The following is a 24,284-nucleotide window of genomic DNA, read 5'->3' as shown; positions in this document are numbered from 1 at the left end:
ACTTCATGAATTCACAGGCATATGGATGGAACTAGAAAATATCATCCTGAGTGAGGTAACCTGGTCACAAAAGAACACACATGGTATGTACTCATTGATAAGTGGATATTAGATATTAGGCAAAAAGCTTGGAATACTCATGATACAACTCACAGACCATATAAAGGTCAAGAAGAAGGAAGACCAAAGTTTGGATGCTTCAGTCCTTCTTAGAAGGGGGAACAAAATACTCATGGGAGGTAGAGGGTGAGAGGGACTTGGGAGGAAGAAAGGAGGAGGGGGGGAAGGGTGGGAAGATCAGGTGTGAGAGGAGACAGAGGTGATATAAAGGGGGTCAGGAAATTGAACAGAGGTGTGTAGCTATAGGGGATGGGAAGCTGGGGATAGCCAACAGCAAGTCCCTGATGCCAGGAAAGCAAGAGGCTCCCAGGACCTAGTGGGGATGAGATTAGCTGAAATATCCCACAAAATGGTGGGAGAACCTGTAGAAACCATATCCAGAAGTTAAGCAAGACCCCTGGTTGAGGGATGGGGCCACCCACTCATCTCCAAAATTCTCCAGAATTGCTCCTGTTTGAAGGAAATATGGGGACAAAGAGTGGAGCAGAGACAGAAGAAAAGGCCATCCAGAGACTGATCCACCTAGGGATCCATTCGATATGCAGACACCAAACCCAGACACTATTGCGGATGCCAAGAAGTGCTTGCTGACAGGAGACCGATACAGCTGTCTCCTGAGAGGCTCTGCCAGAGCCAGATAAATACAGAGGTGGTTGCTCACAGCCAACCATTGGACTGAGCACAGGGACTGCAATGGAGGAGTTAAGAGAAAGGACTGAAGTAGCTGAAGGGGTTTGCAACCCCACAGGAAACACAATAATATCAACCAATGAGACCCCCAGAGCTCCTAGGGACTAAATCACCAACCAAAGAGTACACGTGTGTGTGGGGTAACCCATAGCTCAGCAACATTTGTAGTAGAGGATGGCCTTGTCTGGCATCAGTAGGAGGAGAAGCCCTTGGTCCTGTGGAGGCTCAATGCCCCAGTATAGGGGAATGCCAGTGTTGTGGGTGGGAGTAGGTGGTAGAGCATCCTCATAGAAGCAGGGGGAGGAGGAATGGGGTAGGGGGTTCCAGAGGGGAAATCTGGAAAGAGGATAACATTTGAAATGCAAATACATAAAATATCCAATTTAAAAAAAAAAAAAAAAGAGTGCTACCTGACCACTCTGGATTCCTCAAGCCTCCTGAGTGAGGGGAGTGAGGGGAGTAACAATACTAGCTAGGATGACTGACCCAGAGCAACATGAACTGGTACACCACAGTGGTAGAAAGGAAGTGGTAGAAAGGAAGTGGTAGAAAGGAATCCTTCTTGAAACTACACTTATACATAATATGCATGAGAAATCACAGCAGTCCAACCCAGGAAATAATGTCTAGGGGCCTTCAGAAATGAAGGTTGGGTCATTACTGTCAGGCAATGAATAACCAGGTAAGATACTTGAAGCCAGCAAAGGTGAAAAAGAATGGGCAATGGGAAAGATAATTACAATGTGACAAGTTACACAGCAAATTACTATAAGTGCCTTATTTCCTATTTCATTTAGATACATTTGTATGTGTGTTAAGTGGTTGTCTTTTTCTCTCTCTCTCCTTTGACTCATCAAGGGTGTGGAGTTTACAGCAGTATTTAAATGCTGTTAAGTTGACATCATGATAGGTAAGTTATAGGCTATCAGGGGAGCAGAAAACACTTCTCAAGTACTTTACATCTTCGAGGAAAGAGATTAGTAAGTTTTTAGATGCATACAGAATAGTTGTTGAGCTATAGGTAGAAATATATAACTTTGCCATTGTCTTAAAGTGTGGTTTAAAGGCATTCATATGGGTGTCATACTGATGAGGAGCAGACCTATAATAAATAATTTGGGTGTTAGTTGAACTGTACTAAGAATTACCCAGTTAGCTAGAGAAACTTATATATTGCCAGTGCTTCAGTAGGTCCAGAGTTTGCTTACTAAGAAGGAAACCCGATAGAAACGCATTTGATCACAATGCTTGGGCTTTCTAGGACCTACCTGTCAGTATTGCCAGAAGAGACAGACATTGGAGACTGTGTACTAAGCCGGAAGAGGCTACTATTAACGTAGGCTTGCACCATCAGATCAGCTAGGGGCTCAGATCCAGCAAGGCAGAGGGGAAGCTTTAGGAACTGGGATACCTTTCTCCTACCATTGTATATCGGAGCATGTCCTCTGGCTGTTGGAAACTAGGATTGAATCCACGAGTCATCTCATGGTGCTTGGGGCCCTAACCTTAGGAGAGAAACACACCATGGGCTTTTTGAAATCATTAAAGTGAAAATCATAGTAGACCAGTTAGAGCAAGAATTATTACAATTATCTTCCTCACCTTCTCTGTGACTTCGGACTCCCCTCTACTGAGCAAATGAAGCTATTGTACTGCAGCTGTCTACCTCACATTTGTCTGCTTCACGCTCGTCCTCCAGCTTCATTCCACCAACTTTGCTGAATTATACTTGTAAAACTGGAGCATAAATATCTGTCATGCACACTTCCAATTAGATAACAGGAATAGACAGGCACCATTTTTTAAACATTAATTTGAATCAATAACTTTGTAAAGTTGTCCCCTTAAGGGCACACACACACACACACACACACACACACACACACACACAAACTCACCATAAAAATACAAAATCAGGTAAGTGAATGACAAGGTTAAAAAAAAAAAAAAGCCCAAACAAAGCATTTTGAAGCACACAAAATATCTCCAAAAATAAACTTGAGTTTGTTTTGTTGGCCATCGACTGTTGGGTATGGGGCCTCCCTTCAGTGTGGTTTGCATATTCAGTGAGACTCCATTAGAGAAAACTACTTTTTTCCTTTGTGAGCTGTTGTCAATTGGAGATAGCTTCTGGGTTAGGGATGGGGGCTGGTATCCACTTCTCAGCATTAGTACCCCTCTATGGCTGGGACCCGTGCATGCTGCCAGTCTGCATTCATATGTGCATCAATCCCACTGTGTCTGGAAGGCACTGTTTCTTTGGTGTCTTCCACCTCCACTGGATTTAAAACCTTTCTGCCTCCTTTTCTACAGAAACCCCTGAGCCCTGAGGAGAGGACGTCAATTTTAGGTCTTTTTATGTACACTGTACAGTTGTGGGTCTCTGTATACTTAGTTTCCATCTACTGCAGAAGGAAACTTTCTTTGATGCTGAGTAAAGACACGGGTCTATGGGTGTAGCATGTTAGAAGTCATTTATTACTATATTCCTTTAGCATTATAATAGTATTTAGTTTTCCCCTAGGTCCAGAGTGTATATCTCAAGTTCTTAGCCACTGGAGCAATGTCAAGAATGGGTTTCATCATATGGACTGGGCCTTAAATCCTGATAGGGGTTGGTTACTCCAGTAACTTTTGTGCCAGGATTGCACGAATGCATCTTGTAGACAGCAGGTGGGGTAGCACTATTATAGAGAGAAGGGTTTGTAGCAGGATTGATGTTTCACTTTCCCCTCTGGTATCATGCAGAGTAGCTTCCAGTACCATGAACACTAGTCAGTGAGGATGAAAGCCATAGGTAGCACCAGCACAACTTCCTTTTCAGTGAGTTATGTGGGTAGTCCTCAGCAAAAGGGCTTTAGCATCAGTTTGTAGAGGGTAACTAATAGCCTTGCCTATAGCCTGCGTTGTTTCCATGGCAGCAGTGTGGCCAACAACTCAATTAGATTAACTCATACTGGCACTGGGGTTTTACTTGGTGATGAGAGGTCCCGTTGGGGTCTGTCTCCATTATTTGGTGGTTCCATTTAGATTTCTCTCATATATGTAAAGAAGCTTCCACTGTATTAGGTTTCAACATGGCCCCTCACTTAACCATTAGTGTTAGCTGTCCCTTCCCGAATCTCCCTCCTCTGCCACCCTCTTAACCCTTTCTTCCTTGCCCCTGCATTCTTTTTAGTTCTGGAGAAAAGAAAGGGAAAAAAAAATCTAAGGTCTCAATCTGTTCCAGTTTTTACTATTTAGGATCTTTGTTATAATAGCAAAGAGTGACAATGATGGAATCTACTGACTTTAAGGCTTTATTAAAGCTGGGCAGCGGTGGCGCACGCCTTTAATCCCAGCACTTGGGAGGCAGAGGCAGGCGGATTTCTGAGTTCGAGGCCAGCCTGGTCTACAGAGTGAGTTCCAGGATAGTCAGGGCTATACAGAAAAACCAAAAAAAAAAAAAAAAAAAAAAAAAGGATTAGAATGATTCTCCCCCTTTCCTGTATATTATTCATTTGTAACATGATTCTTGTGTTACTCTTTGCTCTTCCAATCAAGCGGTTGTCTATTTCATCGACCATGAGGCTGCTTTGGAAAACAGAACTTTAAAAAATGTAGCAAGCAGCGGCATGAAAAGGTCGTGACAACTGGGACCTATCCTCTTGCTGCTCTTGCTGTGTAAATAAGCCTGGGCTGCCATGACAGACGATGAGAGGCATGAGGCCTGATCATCCCATTCCGCTGGCCAGTGGCCTGCCAACTGCCAGCCATGTAAGATCTTAAATCACCTAATCCTCAGTTCATCAATTGGCTGACTGTGAACCTGTGAGCCAACCAGGCAGCAGCTAGGTCAGGCCCAACAAAACCAGTCTAGCAAACTTAACATGAGTTTGCTAGACTGTTGCTTAAACACCAGAGATTTGAAGACACATATTACATAGCAAAAACTAATTAAATGGTACCAAAATTTATCCTTACTCCCTAATTAGATCAATAAACATCTAATAATACCTTCTTGTTTAAAGCTCTCGCCCACACACAGGCACTTCCAGGAACTCTATGTAGAGGTGACCACAAATAAACTAGCCACAGATAATCGCAAACAGCCAAATCGTACTGCAGTGTGATTAATGCTAGGAAAATATATATATATAATTAAAAAAATAATATAGTGATAAATGAAAAAGTCTAAGAATGGTGCGATCAGAATTATATGCTCAGCAAGAAACAAAGCAAGTTGAAAAGAGCATATTTTTATCAAAGGGAATGGATGAAAAGGTTCAGCAACATTTAAAAATACAAAGTTTTGAAGAAGTAAGTCCACTGCATCAGAAAGGTAGAGTGCAAGATAGGAGGACAACGAACTACGGGTTAAAGGACTGACTCCCTAAACGGTACCCAAGTCCTTCTAATTGGAAATCACTGAAGTGACAGTTCATAACCTGGCAGAGCATGAATTACAAAGTTATCTGCTGTGCTCTGGTTCTGAATCTGACTGCTGCATAAGTAGAGCTATTGTAGTACAAGTCTCTTCTTGTTTCTCCAATGATCTAGTTCACAGCATCATCCTCACTCTGTTAATCTCATTTAATTATACTTATTGTCATTCCATTTTGAGAACATACCCTTTAACTGGCATGAATACTCCCAATTATCTGACAAGCACAGCTATTTGCAAAGCAATTTAACTTTTAATCGTAGAGTCCGAGATTTTGCAACGTTGGTTTCCTAGCACTCTGTGCAGTCATTGGTTTCAAATGATTTGAAAGCAACTCATCTCAGAATCGTGAGAAATAAAAGAATTCATTGAGGGAATTGCTTATGGTCATATATACACTAATATGCTGAAGCATTTGGAGAATTATGTGGATAAACATTTTAAGTGAATCTTTTTACCTTAACCCTTTGCTCTACTGGAATTTGTCCACTGGTCTGGCATTAGATGGTAAAGGACAGAAACGGGAAAATTACTTGTAAAACTTGAAAGTTGAAAAGCCGCCCAAAGTCTAGCCTACATGAGTGGAGTAAGCGTTCCCTAAGTATGCATTACACACAGTAACAACTTCAACCCCACCAAATCATGAGTGATCCTTACATGCTTAGGGAGCTCAAGATTCAAGTGCTTTCTCTTCCACAAGACAATTCAAAAGGATTAAAAAGATTTCAGAGTCCAATTTATTAAATCTTGCCTAATAAATACATAATTGCATTTGCTTTTTAAAAAGAATATAAAGTATAAAACTTGAAAAACATTAGAAATACATTTTTTTCAAAGCATGATTTTGAAGCACATTTTTAAACATTGCAGAGATCAGAACAAAATGCAAAAAGCGAAAAGCAAACGAACACCAACAGAGGAAATGACCAAGGCACAGTTGTCCTAAATATAAGGAAACTGTGACAAAGGAATTAGCTTTATTTCTACTGCCATCATCAGAAGGTCTAGGATGGTCTCATGAGCTTTCCTGCGAACTTTAACCTAATACATTTCCTACATTATTAATGCTACCTTAAATTATTTCCAAACCACAGCTTGAACATTCGTAAGCTGTAGAAACACTGTCTTTTGGGGAGATTTAATGATCTCAAATACCACATTCTTCTCAAAGAACAATTGTAGCAAAATACACAGAACATAAATTTACTTTCTTAAAAGTGTATGATTTATGGCAATCACCACCTCACCAATACTACACTACCATCATCACTGTTATGTTCCAGAGACTTCTATTAGTACAAAAGGAAACCCTATATTCCTTAAAAAGACATCCCCTTCCCTTGGTAACCACTAATCTGATTTGTTTCTCTGGACTCACCTATTCTAAATAGAACATATAAATGCAATCACTTGTGGCTTTTTGTGTCTAACACTGTACATTTTTTTTTCAATTAATACCACATCCTTTTGCCCTTAAAAGACAGTGGTGAGTGTAATTCATGGAAAAAAAAAGGTTGCAGTGGAAGCTACATAGCATGTGGGGTGAGTACAGTTATCTTTCTGAATGTAAATCCATTCAGATGCATGCCTTAACATTTTAAACACAAAATTAAGATCTTTACAACTCATGGTCACTGAGATTTTAACCCACTCAAAACAATTTCAAGTCAGGGCTACTGGGTTACATGAGAAATCAGTATTGCTTTCCAATTATGAAAAAAAATAAAGCTAATCAGTTTCAGTAATCAGTAAAATATATTCGACTAACAATTACTGAGTAATTAATTTTACCCTTGAACATATGGCAGCATTATTTTCATTTCTACAGTCTGTTTTGATGAAATTAATGTGGCTAAATCTGAATTCTATAATTAAAATGTTTCAAAACTACAATCTGTTTATTGTTAAATCCAAAGACTTTTTAAAATGCTGAATACATTATTTAAATAAAACTGTTGATGAAAACCACTAAATTAAATTTGCTCAGCAGACCAGATTCTTTAAAGCTACATATAATTAATTAATCTAGGAATTTTGATCATCTCATTAGAAAATTTAAGCCACAGAATATATATCAATAACAATTACAAAAAAAAAGACTTGCAATAGAAAAAAATAGTACTCTGGGACACCAAAAAGCAGATTTGTTTACTTGTTTAAGAGCTGGTGAAGGCTTCTAGGAGTGTGGAGGCCAGAGGACAAGCTCGTTTAGTTGTCCGCTTCAGGAGCACTGTCCACCTCTTGTGAAGCATCTCTTGCTGGCCAGGATTTCACTAACTAGGCTAAACTGGCTGGCGGTGACTTATAGAGACCTCTACCTCCCCAGCTCTGGGATCACAAGTGTGCACCACCAGCCTGGCACTTTCCCATGAGTTCTGGGACTCAAATTCATGTTTCTGGGCTTGTATGGCAGCCAGGGCTTTACGAGCTGAGTTATCATCCAGCCCCAGTTCCTCTCTTCAACTTCCATCTTTGCTAACGGTCTTTTGCCACTGGCTCGTAACTATCAATAACGCATAAAATGTTTTTCTGATGCATACTAAACCATTTACCAGTTTGCTTCTTTAATTATCTTTTCTGAAAATGAATTTGAATAATAAAGAACTCAACTGAGATGTAATTTTATTACTTTCAATACACAAACTGTTACACTTCTAGAACTAGTTATATGGAAGAGCCGTTATCTAACATAATCAGGCAAACATGCTACAAAATGATTTTGAAGATGCTAAAAATTATGTATTAATGAAAAATAATTTCCCTTTTTATTTTGTTTGCTCTGAAATGTTTTCCCTGGTGGTAAAGAATGGAAACTTCAATCTATCATGTCAAATGGCTGAAAAATTAAAACAGTGATTCTCAACCAGAGGTCATGACCCTTTTGGGGGTCAAGTACCAAATATCATTACAATTCATAGCAGTAGCAAAATTACAATTATGAAGTAGCAATTAAATTAATTTTATGGTTGGGGGTCACGGCCACATGAGAAACTGTATTAGAGGGCTGCAGCATTAGGAAGGTTGAAAACCACTGCCTTAAAAGATCTCTATCTTTTACTGTATTTCTATAGAGTATGTTAAGGAATCATGTCAGTAACCCAAATGTACTTCTCTGTAGTTTTATTAAGACCAAGTTGCTCTATATTTAACACAATGGGACATCAATACTAGAAAACTCTGATGTGTTCTAAGGTAACAAACTTCAAGATCCTATTAATAACTCTCAAGGTGATTTTGAAGATCAGATATCAGATACACTTAAACATATGCAGTGAATGTACATTTTTTCAGCTGCAGATGAAACAAAGTTTCATAAACCTTTAGTAAAATGTCTCAGTATTGGAAAGGAGTTACAAAGTAACACAACACACCTCATTAGTTCATTTCCTTTTGATACTGCACAACATTACTTTCCTAACAATAAGAACCAATATTCAGATGACAGTATTTGCTAGATTAACTTTTTATTTAAATGTCCCTTCTCTTTCTGCATCTGGGAAGTCAAAGAGCGACCCTTAGCAGGACACATTTCTCTTAGACTGAGTGCCTCAATATTCTCAATTGTCAATGTTCTAATAAAATTAGAAGTTGAAAACTTCTTTTGACTTATCTTTCAAACATTCTCTCCCGAAGAACAGAAAGTAGTTATATAAAAGATGTCTTCAAAATTAGCTAGCCTTCTTTTTCTCATAATTCAGAAAAAGATTTCACTAAATCTAGGCTTTACTGAAATAAAATTTTTTGTAGGATGGGGTGGGAAACAGTTTAGAGTCATACTAACAAAATCTATTGGTATATTACTTTAGGCACAATGGAACGAGCTAGTCAGTACATCTGTTTTTAAAGGCACAACCAAAACTCCACTCCATAATTATTAAGAGTGTAAGACTATCTACAGCAACATGTAGAAAACCAGATAAGCAAAGTGTCAGAAAAATTATTTCTTTGCAGAAATTCTGTCCAGAGATTTGGTCTAAGTGCTTTCATTCAACTGTACTTCTTAATAACCGACTCTGCAGGTCCCAATCATGTCTGCTTCCAATGTGTGAATCAAACTTTAAAATGTTTGAACACACTTTCCTCACAATAATTAAAACATAAAGCCCATGTCTTTTAGTTGCGAATGGAAAACACGAAAACCTGTCTTACACAATCTAAGTTAAATTTCTCCAAATAAAACCTCTCAGTAACACAAACTCCCATATCTTTAAGGAGTCTTGTTGAAAACATGATTTCCATTACTAGGGTTCTCATATTAAACGTGAAGAGACAGATGAGAACAGCAACAATATAGATGTATGCAAACAGTTCAAAGACCAAAAAAGAGATCCTACACCATGATAGACCAGATACCTCCACTTAGTATTTCTTACTGATGGGGTTGATGGGATCCCCACTAGATATCTTCACAGGATTGAAGCCAGGATTTCTCTTCTGCACTTTTCTTATTTTATAAATCCTAGGTATTCATAGGTTTCCAATTACTAAAGAGAATTAGAGTACTAAACTAAAGGATACTGATAATGATAATTTATCTTAAAGAAAATAAACATCAGTAACATACTAGGAAAATTTTAAATACTGCTTTGTTAAGAAAAATCCACATCAGAGTACCCAATGAATTTTGAAACACAGCAAGAAAATTAAGACAATATATATAATTTAACTATTAATCTTAAAAAATCATGGTTCCTTAGGATTTCAAATATGTACATACTCACATACTCACCTGAATAACAGACAGCCAACAAGCCCCGCCTTTCCTTTAAGACTGCACATGAGGCTTCAACTATTCGAAGAACTATTCACTAAGGAGTACTGAGGAGATGGTATCCTCAAGGGAAAAGGGCCCCCCTTTGGTTATCCAACACCAAGTGGGCAGGCCTGAGAGCATATACATGTAAATAACATTCATAGACTGGGCAGGGTGTCTTTATATATTTGGGGATGAGCGTACATCCCCCAATACACACATATTTAAGAAGAGGGCACGAATTAGAGATAGCAAGTGAGGTACACAGAAGGGGCTAGAGGGAAGAAAGGGAAAGAGAAAAAAGATGTAGTTTTAATTTTAAAAAGATTAAATTACCTCTTCCTCTGTATCAGGAAGACCTACAGACATTAACATAGGTTCTAACTTCTCACCCCAAGAGACCTGTGAGATCCCACAGAAGAGAATAAAACTGGTAAAGTGTATACAATACATCTCTGGTGAAGAAGGCTGAGAAAAAGGTCAACTTAGATATTGCCCTCCATTCTGATGCTTGTCTTTTTCCTGCTAACCATCAAATACAGAAACTAACACATAGGTCAAATGACAACCTATCAGGTCAATATAAAAGCCATTTCTATGTCATGCCTAAGTGGTTCCCATTATGTTTCAGAGAAATGTCCATGTAGAAACTCTAGCTTTTCCCTATCACCAGATGATGAGGCCACTCTCATAACAATGTGATGACAAATGAAAACAAACTTTACACATTTTTAAAGTTCCTGGAACTATCATTTTTAAAGACACAGCCTTTTCTTTATTTAATAAATGTAATTTACCTGATAAATTTTTTCTTTGAAGGCCACATCTTGACTATATTTTAGGAAAAATTATTGCCTATGATTACAGGAAAACTTTAGAAAAGCTTTACAGTAGCTTCTAAGTGGCTTTTATTTTGGCTGCAGTTCATAGTACTTCAGGCATGTAACATTTCAGGTTTGCCATCCAAACACTTGATCTCATACAGATGTTCATTAAAAAACAAAACAAAAACCAAAAACAAAAAACCAGGAATACTTTTTATGATGCTAACAAACCTGTAAACCCCCCATCATGTTCAACTTCTGTTTTAACTTAAATTTGATATTTTCTTAAATAAAAATATAACATTATTACTTTACTTACCACATGATTGATCTCAATGTTTGTAAAATATAGCCATTGTATTTTTTAAGATTTTATGTATTAGGAGTAAAACTGTTTCACTAAGCAAATACATTCAAGTTTTCAGTTCCTATGTCTTCCTAAGTTGCTTTCACATGGAGGACTGTTGGCTAAAATGGCAGTAGTATCAGCAGCATTTAACTACTAACTACCATGAAGAACGAGTTATGTTTTCCTATCCAGAAATTCATGTAAAATTCCATACTTGTTCCCATGTTTATAATTGTAAACTTAAAGTTTTAGTAAGCATCCTTTTCTGGGTATTTAAAACTGACTGTGTGAATAATAAGCTAAGGAAAACAGCTGGATTATGCTTGACTCATCTGGAGACAGATATTTAGTGCTTAACTAGTGTTTTTTGACCCAGAATAAATTGAAAAAAAAATATTTATTTGAACAAAATAAAAAAAGTAGAAAGTTTTCATTGTACATATGCTATTATTAAAATATCCATCTCATTCAGTCAAAAGAAAGGTGAAAAAAATGTGAAATGTCTCAGTATTGAAACAGATTTAAACTTACAAACCTAGAATTTTAAAAAATATAAACATAAAACAAAAGGTTAATTGCTTGTGTTGCCTGTATAAATATTCTTCAGAAAAGTTTTAAAAAGCAAAATTATATTCTGTCATATTTGATTCTGTCCTATTTGGCAGAAACAAAGATGGAGGCGGTGTTGTTGTTTAAATGCAATTCAGCCTCACAGTTGAAAAAGAAATTTAAGCACCGAAATTACAAATTCCGCTAAGTGAAAGAACAAGTGAGGTTAAACAAGTGATTAATCTTTACTGCTACATTTTGCCAAAACAAATCGCAAGCAATTGAGAACGCATCAATAATGCCCAAGGAAGACATCTTCCCACTCTGACTACCATATATGGGACATATGAATCAGTACCCACAAAATACTCTCAAAACAACGTAGAAAGAAAAGATACAATTGAGTTTTCACATTAATAACCATTTCAGCTTACCAATGCCAGAATTCATCTGAACAAATCACTTTATGTCCCTGTCTTCTGAACTTACTTTTAAATATTGACAACGCATGTTCATTTCTTTAAAATAAGCACATTACATGAACATGGCATAAATCAATTGGAAACCTTATAGGTTTTTTGACTATTTCATTACTACACTTGATCTTACAAAAAAGACACAACCCTTACTTCCTGAGAAATATATGAAGCAAAACTGTGGAAATGTTTCATAAAGATTATCAACCAAGACAGATTTCTGCTTGACGTTGTTTTACAAAGACTGAAATTTCACATTTTTAAATGTCTTAAAATGTCTTAAATGTCTTGAAATGTTTTAGAAACATCAAAGGCAGAACGTTTTTAAGGCCCCTCAAAAAGTCAAACCCTTTGCATTCCAAACACTTGTTTATTCAAATAATATTCCAAATTCAAACTTATAGTGAGGTATATTTTCTCTTCAAACATTAGATACCTAGAAAATATGAAAATTTTCAAGTTAAATTCACAGACTTGCTTTGCTTTTACTTTAATCTGTCATGTAATACATTATGCCATGACTCTTCAGATACGGTATTTAATGAAAAACACAACTGCATATGACCATTTTTTGTATAAGAGTTTTAAGAACAGAAAATAAAATATCTTTTTGAGTTGTTTTTAAAACACAAAGTTATTATTGTGCCTTTATGTGAGTATTGTATTTCACTTGTGATCAATAATTATAAAAATACCAGGAAAACTTGATAATAATCTTATGGCAGTGTTTCAACAACTGAATGTATCATGTGAAAAATCTATGCAACAAAAAATTTGAAACAAAGTTTTGCTTTTTGATAATATGGGCTTCAATCCATAGAAAACATAAAGAATTAATTTTTTGGTCAAGATCTTTTTAGTTTGAGAAGCAAAAATTTCAGAATTTAAATGTGCACACCATTCACACCATTAATACTAACATTATGCAGAAAAAGATTAGATCATCCTGTCTAGCATAGTCCAACAATTTCACACATTTCAAATATTAAGGCAACAATGTTCTAACTAATAGTACGTTATAAAAATATATGCCACTGCAAAACAGTATATACATGGTGACAATAAATTTAGCTAGTTGTAGTCTTTAATGCATTAATAAAGTGTCACATATTACAAAGAACTGATACCAGGTGCTTGCATGTATGTGCCAGTGAAGTTACAGTTTTAGAGTACAGGTTTTAAAACTGAGCGCAGGGAACGTCCTTCTTTCGTGAGTTCTCGAGTCACGCACATACATGGCAATGGGACTGCTTCCTCCCGTTTCTCTATAACATTGTAACTGCATTTCTTCAAGTGGTCAGCCATGCTCAAGATGTCAGCAAATTTCCAGGCATTAACAGAACAAAATGCCGTACTGAATCGCCATACCTAAAAGAAAAGTCTACTTCAGATTGAAATAATCCAATAAACAGAAAATCAGAATGCCCTTTTGCTCTACTCTAGCTGCATGTACTTCTTTTCTATTGCTAGAGAAACACAAAATAGTTTCAAATAGCTAAAAATTAAAAAGGAGTAAATCCATTGTTATTCATGCTTGTCAAATATTTATAAAATGACTATTAGCTCAACCAATAAATAAATGAAATTCAACATTAAAAATAACATCAAACCCAATATACTGAGTAATTTTTTAAAAGACTACTTTATAAATTCACAGCCACTTCCTAAAGTACCATATATTGTACACTATTTTTTTGCTATTCAGGCTGTCCATAACTATCTATAATCTAGAGACGGTGATGATCCAAGTATCTTTCTCTTTTCCTCCCCAGGTTCTTCTTCCATTCCTTTTACTCCATATAGTAGACTAATAATACTTTAGACCAGTGGGTCTCAACCTGTGGATCATGACCTGTTTGGGAGTTGAACCACCTTTTCATAGGGGTCACCTAAAACTGTTGGTAAACACAAATATTTAATTTCTAGTTCATAACTAGCAAAATTACAGTTATGAAGTAGCAACAAGAATAATGTTGTTATTGGGGGTCACCACAGCATGCGGAACTACGCTCAAGGGTCGCAGTACAAGAAGGTTGAGGATCACTGTTGCAGACTATTATGTAGTAAAGTAGCTTCTCTTTTTACTGTGCACCAGCACTAACAGTGACCAACAATAATAGCAAGACCCGGTCTCAGAACCACTAAAATCCTATTTTAAGCAGTACTATTGTAAAATCTTATTGGTTCAATAATGCTGTGGCCTCTCCCCATTTTTATACCTAACACTTCCTGGACGTAAGAGGATAAACATGAATGCAGAGTAAGGGAACTACATAAAAAGCCTGTTGGAAGCAGGAGCTGTTGAAGCAATCTAGTGGATACAAACGTCTACTTCATTAAAGAACACTGTAAACACTCCTTTGGTATCCATGGGAGGTGGTTCTGGGACCTTCACAAATATCAAAAATCTGTGATGCTCAAGCCCATTACATAAAATGGTGTATCTATTTCCTCCCATTAACTTTACATCATGTCTAGGTTACTTATAATATCTAATACAATGTAAGTGTTGTGCAGTGTAGGTACATTATTTAGGGAATAATGGAATAAGGAACGTCTGTGCACGGTCAGTACATTTTTTCCCCCAAAGTATTTTTTATCTGCAGTTGGTTTACTCTACAGGAAAGCTACAAGGGTAGAAGGCCAGCTCCACTGCTAAACAGTGGATGCTCTAGACAGGAGGAGTGCTAGGGTGAGGACAGCATTCATAACTATTTTACACACACAAAAAAAAGGGACGGTAATAAAGGCTTCCAAAGTAGCCAGATTCCTTAAAATTCTGTGAGAACAGAACAATTTTTCAGCTGACAACAACAACCTTCATTGCTGCCAAGCCTGGTAGCACAGGTCAATAATCCTAACCACCTACTGGGTGAGGCAGGAGGACTACAAATTCAAGTCCTGTCTAGATTACTGGACCTTGTTAATTTAGTGCACCTCTCCATTAGAATACAAAGGAAAGAGAGAGGGTTGGGAATCAGCTAAGAAAGAGTATTTGCATAGCAGAAGGAACCCCCCAGGCTCAACCTCCACTATTACAATAAATATTTGACAAGTTACTGTTTCTTTTGTAAAGTGGAGGCAGTACTAGGTTAATGAAGGTAATATAGAAATGCCTACCTAGCACACTGCAGGTATTGAAGGGTGGGTATCAGGGAAACATATCCAAAAGCATTAAGGCAAGACATGAAGCATCAAAACTCTAAGTTAATGTAACTAGAGTATGAAGTCACAGGAGGAAACTGAAGAGGTAAAGATAAGATTACAAGACATTTTAAATGTTCATTAAGGGACTGGCCTCTGTCTCTGAGGCAATGGATACATATTAAGACTTAAGCACTGCATCTACTAGAATAAATATATTTAAAAATATATACTTGTACCTTTTTTACAGAGTCTGTATTGGAGAAGAGCTTAAGTGAAGTAGAAACTAAAGGAAACTGTGGTAGCAATCCAGAAAGAAGCAGAGGTGAAATGGCGAGGCGAGCCTGAGGGGTATCAAAGGACCAACCAACTAGAATTTGGGAATAAAGGGGACAGAAGAGAGTCAACTCTAACTCCCAAATCTGATTTAGACAGCTTAATAAACCAAGATGCTACTTGCTGAGATGAGGTAGACGGAGGGGAAGGGGAAGCTGGGCATGCTGAGTTTGAGGAGGCTGTGGGATAATCCGGCAGAGATCCTCAGCAGATGCTGGGATACTGTGGTTTGGGCTCAACAGAGAAAACAGGAGCATACTGATATGGAATCTGTATAAATTACACCAATTTCATCTTCAAGACCAGGTCTCTGTAGAAATTTACACTACCAGAAAATAATTCATTTCTTACATAAATACTAGTGACTAAGGACAAAACCAATTACACTATCTTATTCCAAAGGACAAAGATACATCCAACCATCTAAACAAAACACTCACATATACCTAGACGAAGAAACTTTGTCATCAGAGCTCATTCTTGGAGGAAAAATTTAAAAGCTCAAGAAAACAGAAAAGTAGACACTGATTTTTTTTTTTTTAAGACTGGAGCCCTGATTAAGACAAAACCTAAGGGCCAAAAATAAAGTTCCGTGCTCCTGAGTGCTGTGCAGCCAAATATTGTTTATGTAAGTTGTTATATAAAGATCCGTATGATGGGTCTTTAGTCCCAGGTACCTGTGATGTCTTGGATAGTGCTTCATATAGAAGAAACTAGGCAAAGCAGAATGTAGTTAAGATTTAAGTCTGCTTAAATTTCCATTATCAATTTCTAAATAACATGCATGCTTCTTTTGCCGTAATTCCAGAGTCCCCATAAACGGTAACAAAGTCTCTAAGCTGTTCATCTCTCACTTCAGCCTCAGCCACTTATTCAGGGCATCACTCACAGAGCCTTGTTGGTTACTTATTTACTAGGGTGACTGTGATAATAGTTACATTGTTTTCCCCTCATCCTGAAAAAGACAACATTAAAAATAGGGACAATTGAAGGCCCAAGAAAATCCTTTTCTAGGTTCCTCAACTGTCTTATGCTGAAAATGTTCCAAAGTTAGAAGATGAAAGGTAGTGACAGGGCCACAAAGTTGTTAGAGAAGAATAGAAGGAAAACTGCTCATCTGAAGACACAGAAAGAAGAAGAGAATTTAGATTCAAGAAGCCTATGAAATACCACCAACTGTGACTAAGAATTCTAATGACTTTAGTCTTTTATTACCACTTTTAAAGTATGTCATCATAATGACTTAGTACACTCTAGGATACAGTCACTGCCAAAACTTATTCGATATATTGTACCATAGCATTAGTAAGTGCCTACTTTACATTAAGAAAGAGGTTTATAAGTCAAAATTAAACTGACCTTTTCTTTTATTTGCCATGATGAATTTCCTTCCGGATACTTCTTTTTCCCCCACTGCAATATTACCATTCCACGAGACTGAAGTAAACTGCCACAGACGTCCCTCATTAGCCGGGACACACATGCAAGCTGGCATAAACTGAAGCCATCAAGGAAGCCTGCAATATGTTGGAGTACCTCAAAAGGGAGACTACTTAGACGGTCACTGCGTCGTAATCCCAACACACAGTTTCTAGAAGGCTCTTCTAACACTGTAGATACACATGGCTGAACTCCAAATGACCTTAAATGGCGGTCATGTATGATCTTTGCTCCTTGTGTCGATGGGCAAAATCTACGCTGAGAGTAGGTACAGCCATAATACGCTAGAGGACACCTCTGTTCCATCCATCCATTGAGTCCAGCATGAATGTCACCATGCACGTTCTTAAAATGGGAAGAAAATTCTTTTCTTCTAAATAACTGTCCGCATACAAAGGTAAACATTGAACGCTGCTTAGGCTGGTACCTAGCAACACATTCCAAAACTAAGTCTAGCCCGAGTGTCTGAAAAGGGCTTGGATTTGAAAGCTGTGGATTGGCATGATCACAAGCTGAAGCCGAAGCTATTTCTCCAACCATTGTATTTGTGGCTAATATTGCAGATGGAAGTGAAAAAGTCTGCGTCCCAAAGTCAACACGATAAACATCAACCATGCGGCTATCAGATATTCCCCTCCCGCCTGGAGAATCTCCCAAACAAAACAGTAATGCTGCTGTAATCAGGTCTATTCCTTGGAGGCCCATGGGATCTTCTGCAACTTCTAAATCTGATGTATCAATTGCTTTGTCTTCCTTTGATATATACCAGGAATTAGAAAGAAACTTGAATGCAGGTGCATGACTGAAAGGTGAGCCATTAACATCCTTCAAGTCCCCTAAATCTACTTTTTTCCAACGCAAGTCCTTGTCATCATCTTCATCTGGCATGAGGATACGCTGAAATGTACTATCTGGCAAAGAACTGAAAGGACTTATTTCCCTAAGTTGTTCTACTACTGAAAGTGAACTGGAAGGTTCTGAAGTATCATCTGCTTCCACACATTCTCCATTTATTATGTTACTTTCTGTGGAATCACCACGAAACTTTTGATCCTGGTCTTTGACCTGTATACACATCTTCTCTGAAGGGAAGCCATTACAAAGGACAGAAGGACCATAAGGACTTGTATTTAAGTCGCATAATAAATCACTTGAGCCATTTTGTTCAGCCTGAGCATTCTGACTTGTGCCATTATAATCAACTCCACCTACTGCCCCGATCTCACTCTCATCAAGATGGTCCTGGTCTTTCAAGTTTCTGTCCTGGGAGCTTTCTCTGTTAATCTCCTCATCCATTTCATTTGTGGTAGCACGGAGACTCGTATTTAACATGCCAATGTCTCTTGTGGCAGAATTTAGGATATCTAAAGCAGCAGCCAAACTTCTGGTTGTTTCTACAGTAGCTTGATAGAGTGCACCATATGATTCTTCATCAACGGATACCAACCCGTTAGTACGTGGTATTTCCTGAACACTTGATTTCACTGAGATTTGTTCTCTAGGTTCAGATATTTTATCAGTTGCTTTTGACATCATGGTGGCTACTTTGAGAGATTCCAGAAGCATTCTTTGATCTTGAAGAGCCAAAGCCATGTCTAATTGTGCCACTTCATCAACATCTCTGCTTAGACTTTCATATGATTTCCGGTCTGAATAACTAACAGGCCATCGATTCCATTCCATAGTACAGCATACCACACTTGCAGGACACATTTCTAGATGTTCAGCAACTTTATTTCGTGCCAGGGTAAATGGACATCCAAAGTTACTATTTAAGCAAGGTACTCGTTCAAAGGGACACAAGAGTCGATGCTCGTCAGCTTTACAAGAATGGAAAACTGCTCCACAAACCAATGGGCAACCAATCAAGTCACAGGAAACCCCAGGCTCTGGTCTGGTCATACACCTTCTACTGACACAATTCACACAGTGTGAGTGCTGCTGTACCTCTTCTTCCATAATGGCCAGTCCAGCTCTAGTTTTTGAAACAGAAAAAGGTAAATAAATAGATAAAATTAAAAACTGCATAATAAATCAAAACACTGATATACTTGATTATTATTGAGAATGAAATATACAAAGTGTACAAAACATTTAATTGGTTAATTTGACATGATAAATACATCTTAAAGAACTTAAGCACTTAGAATATTCAAAGTATAGTAAGTACTGTATACTAAATAAATTAATTCTAACAACAGTGCTATTTTTAGTTCCTGACTTTCAGAGAATACTAGACTTTAGCTTTTCAATTTCAATGAGCCTGACTTCGGTATGCCTCATTGCAGACCCCTCATCATATTGCTGAGAATAGTCTGCATTTTATTATTACATTTAGACAAAATTTTATTAGTTTCTTTCTTCCCTCTAAACATATGAATTCATGTTTATCTACTGACCTCTTCTATATGGTCACACAAATTCTACTAATTATCAAAGGATTAACTAAAATATACAGCAACTTTACCAGGAAAATACTGGATCATATTATGGGATCAATACAATAGAAGGAAAATGGTAGCAAAGAGAAGATAATTCACATAGGAAAGGGCTAGAACACGTAAATTAGGAGGGGGGATTGATTTAGTTTGATTCATTCATTTCTAAAGTAACAGCATATGAACTGACAAAACATGTTCAAAATTCCTAATATGAAGAGATTGTGATGAAATGCTACAAAGTTCTGAGAAATGAGGACAAATGGGAATTGGGTCAATCATGAGTGGCACGTGCTCGTCAATGAATCTCAATTTAGTAAATTCAGGAAGTGAGCATCACGGAGAACTTTAAGGTAGAGAAGCAGTCTCTATCAACTAAGAGGGATTATAGACACACCCTCATCTTAAAATTGATTAACAATTCATCAAGCAAGGTTTATACCAAAAATAAGAGAAAGCAAAACCAAAATATGCAAATTTAATTGTAACTGGACTTATTCAATACATTTTTTCTCCTAAATCTTTAACTGCTTTCTTTGTTTCGGTTAGCTGTGAGAAGATAAATAATCCCTGTCTTTCACAGGTACCACCTAGACGGCCGTTTTATTCTCATCACCTTTGCTGTGTTATTAGAATTACTAACTTTCTGGGCAGTGGTGGAACATGCTAAGCTCAGCACTTGGGAGACAGAGGTAGGCTGATTTCTGAGTTCGAGGCCAGCCTGGTCTACAGGGTGAGCTCCAAGACAGCCAGGGCTACACAGAGAAACCCTGTCTCGAAAAACAAAACAAAACAAACAAAAAAAAAAGAATTAAAGAATTACTAACTCCTGTGGGACTGTTAATCCTTTCCTTACTTCCATGTTATCACACTTAAACAGTTTCCCTTCTACCTCTCTTCAGTCTTTTCTTTACATAGTACTTTTCTTTAGCATTTCACGTCATTTCTTGTTCACACTATGCATTCTTTCTGGGTGTGTCAGGGTTTTCCAACTTTCATTTACCATCTATAAGGTAAAAACTCATCTATATATCTTGCCTAAAAATCTTCCAAACTCCAGACCTCTAGCACTATTTCTAGACGCAGAACACTCTTGAGTTTCAAAATAAATAGCCTCTTCCATTGTAGACTGAAGAGGCAATTCAACTTAATGTTTTTCAAACTTAAACTGTAGTATATAATATTCTAAATAAAAAAAATTGTAGCCTATTTTCTTTATTGGGTGCATATGGCTGCTAAATCTCTGGCATTTATTTGATAAATTCTAGCTTGGTTTCAGGTAGGTAATCATTCCACAAATTGTTACAATTTTTTCCTCTGGTTGAAGACTAACATTCCTCAAATAATACTAAGACCTAAGCTGCTATCGACAGAGCTCTTCTTTATTAGGAGAAAAGTCTTGAATTGCTAATGTGACGTTTGTTCAGTGGAAAACGGTACACATTCAACATCAATTTATGTTTCATTGTGCTTATAAATAACAACGAGTTGAATACTTTTTATGTTATTTTCTCACAAAATCCATAGGCAAGTGTTTACTCTAAATTTAAACTGGTTGTACTAAAAGAAACACAAGAGGAAATGATAGATTAATTATAACAAATATTTATAATTGAAGCAATGAAAATGCTTCATAAGAATTAAGACAAACCTTACTGAGATGGGGTTAGAGTGTGAAAACAGCTGGAGCTTTCTTATTTTGCAACAAGGTTGAGTTTATCTCACAAGCAAGAGGTTACTGTTACTAAGAGAGAAATCTAAAAACACAAGCAGTGTTTTTGAACTTGATGTGGTGGGGACACTTTATGTTATTATCCACGCAATCACACCAGGCATAGCTTGATAATATTATTTAATTCAAAGGTGTTTAAAATAATAACCACTGCAGTTCTGACTCACATGCAAAGGTAAATGCAAAAGGCTCCTCAGTTTCAAAATAAATAGTCTCTTCCACATTACTCCCCTCTCAATAAAAATGTTGTAAACTGTAGCCATAGCAACATGTCTATAGTATTTTATTTCTTTTTGAAGTAGACTTAGACTTAGAAAAAGGATTAATATCAAATGCACATCTCTTTTATCCTTAATAAATACAAAGTCAATTTCTTACAACTCAGAGAAAAGCTGTGTTCAATAGTACTAAGTGGCTGCCCACAGTCATCTGTCTAGTAAAGTGACAGAGGTGGGGACTTAATGTACATCTTATCACTATTTATGTGGGCTAGCAGACATGTTTACTTATAAAAATTTAAGAACATGAGTTAGTTCTTCAACAACTGGTGATTCAATTCTAAGACATTCTTTGACAAATGAAGATTACACAATTTTGCTTGTAGTTTATTCTAACACTTAATCACCCTGTGATTAGAGCTAGTAAGAGCTAAAATCTTTTAGCTCTCTATAATTATTAAGTCATAGTACATTGCTTTGACCATATGTTTTAAATATGAATACATGAATTTAACCATTCTCCCTCCGCATGTCTATACAAAGTAGGAATCTAGGTCATGTCCATTTTATAGTTAAATATACAAAGAAATAAGAAAGTTGAGTAATAGCCTTTCTGGGGAAGGGACTCTGGCTTTCAAACTTTAAAGCTCTTCTAAATCGACTGTTTCAAATCAAGGTCACTATTATAAAATTTAAAACGCCTTCACAAGGTATTTGAAACTGTTCATGAATCCTGTGTAACAGGTTTTTAAAGTTGAATCTTTAATTTATCAGTTAAACAGTGGCACACTAGACCTGGAAGAAAGCATGTTGTTAAAATTATGGCTTCACCTTTGAGATGAGCTTCATTAAACTCAATAGTGGTTATTAAACATAACCAAGTCAATTTCTATTAAGCTACACTTAAAAGAATTACTAAAAAAGTGTTAGTGGACAAAAAATTATTTGTTTATGATGGAATTTTTTACAATTTCAGTTTTCTCTAAGAGAAGCTGGTTGCCGACTTAGTCTACTCTGTGGCTGACTAGCAGTCCTTAGTCATGGTATTTTCCCATACAATGAAACAAGAGCTTCTTCTCATTTAAGGCACAAAGACAGTGCCTGCTAATAGTTCTCAAAATTCACTAACTGATAATTTAATCATAAACTAGCACAATTTTAAAATATGCTAAGAAAAGAAGTTGTTTAATACAACTGAGGGTGTTTCTAATGTCTACCTAAGACATACACACACACACAGATACACATCTCTCCCTCATCAGATGCCATGTGAGTCAACTCTAGTTTCAGCTTGTAACCTTCCCCTAGAACCCAAGGCAAGGCATGGATCCCTTACAAAACATATGCTATCATGTCTTGTACTTCCTATGGCAGTGCTAGGGACAACTGAAAATAAATCTTTTTTGTTTTGTTTTGTTTTTTTGTTTTTTTTTTTTAAATAATCAGCTCAATGGGAAAACTGTAATCTCCAAGAACACCCAAACTACACCTGGCCATACATAGTCTTCTGTTCCCTGAGTTCACAACTGTGCTTCCATTTCATATGTACTTGTGTAAATACAGGAATGAAAGAATACAAGAAAATAAATTCCCGGGCATTCTTGACTTCATGGAAAAATACATCATGACATGTTTAAAAAATGTACATATTTAGCATTAGAAAATTAGTTTAAAATAAAATACTTCAATTAGCCATACAGAGTTAATGGTGCTTAAACACTAAGCATTCAGTTAACATGTCCCAGGCTTCTTATATAAAGTTAAAATCTAACATTTTATAAAAGCAAATCAAAGAAAAAGGTAAATCAAACAGTAACTTCAATTTACACTAAAAACAAAAACAAAAAAAAACAAAAAAACAAAACAAAACCTTAGAAAACTGGATATCTAGAAAAGCTCTAGGTTTAAAAAGAAAGGTATTGGTTGTTGCCTGTAAATGTACAGGTGCCTGAGCAGGGTGTGAAGGAAAATAACCTCACAATCAGAAGTGGCCACAGCCTATTGCTTAGCATTACACTTTTATGTTATTAGAGGAAACAATTCTACTAGACATGTTCTAATGGAAGGCTGGTGTGGGACCAGTCTTGTCTAATTCATTAATTATGATAAGGAAGTTTATTACCAAAAATCAACAATTTATCAGTTATGTGTCTCTAGGAAAATCTTATCTTTATGTATAGGCAGAGGTACTAGTACGTGATAATCAGAAATACTTGCTGACTCACTAACCAAATGGATGCATTTAGTTTTGAAGTTAACAAATCTATATCTCAGTCATTTTATCTGCTTTTAAAGGCTGGTGGTGGTGGTGGCCAGACACGGAGCTCAGCAGTAGAGCACTTGCCTACCAGATGCAAGGGCTTGGGTTCCGTTTTCACCACAGTAAAAACAAAACAGAACAAACAACATAAAACAGTCAAAGCTTTGGTGGTAGTGATGGCTCCACTCCACATGATGAAAATTAGGGTTCCCACTAAATTCCCAGCTCATAGCACATGTATCTCCAATCCACTGATTTTCTAGTTTCATTATACTGCTGAGGTAGCACATAAAACACCTGGACCAAAGCAACTGCAGGGAGGAAAAGGTTTGTTTCAGCTAACACTTCCAAGTCACAGAATATCCAGGGAAGTCAGGATAGGAACTCAAGCAGAAGCCATGATGGAATGCTGCTTTTTTTTGCCTGCTCTCTGTCTGATGCTCAGCTAGCTTTCCTGTATATATAATCCAAGATCATCTACCTAGGGATGGTACAGTCCACAGAGGGCTAGGTCCTCTTCCAGGAATTAAAA

The 24,284-nt window shown here is 37.0% G+C and overlaps 1 protein-coding gene across 1 annotated transcript; it reads right to left on the bottom strand.

Annotated features, from left to right (window-relative positions):
• Window positions 1-11,934: 11,934 nt before the first annotated feature.
• Window positions 11,935-19,074, bottom strand: Fbxo30 (F-box protein 30). The gene is made up of 2 exons (XM_028777787.1): window positions 17,024-19,074; window positions 11,935-13,552 (listed from the first exon to the last, which is right to left on the bottom strand). Exons 1-2 carry the CDS (start codon window positions 19,061-19,063, stop codon window positions 13,349-13,351), a joined length of 2,244 nt encoding a protein of 747 aa, XP_028633620.1. The 5' UTR covers window positions 19,064-19,074; the 3' UTR covers window positions 11,935-13,348.
• Window positions 19,075-24,284: the final 5,210 nt, after the last annotated feature.

This window comes from Grammomys surdaster, unplaced genomic scaffold, assembly GCF_004785775.1.
Source record: "Grammomys surdaster isolate TR1022 unplaced genomic scaffold, NIH_TR_1.0 315, whole genome shotgun sequence".
Lineage (NCBI taxonomy): Eukaryota > Metazoa > Chordata > Mammalia > Rodentia > Muridae > Grammomys > Grammomys surdaster.
The sequence above is the reverse complement of the archived record's forward strand: the minus strand, read 5'-3'. Positions and strand labels throughout refer to the sequence as shown.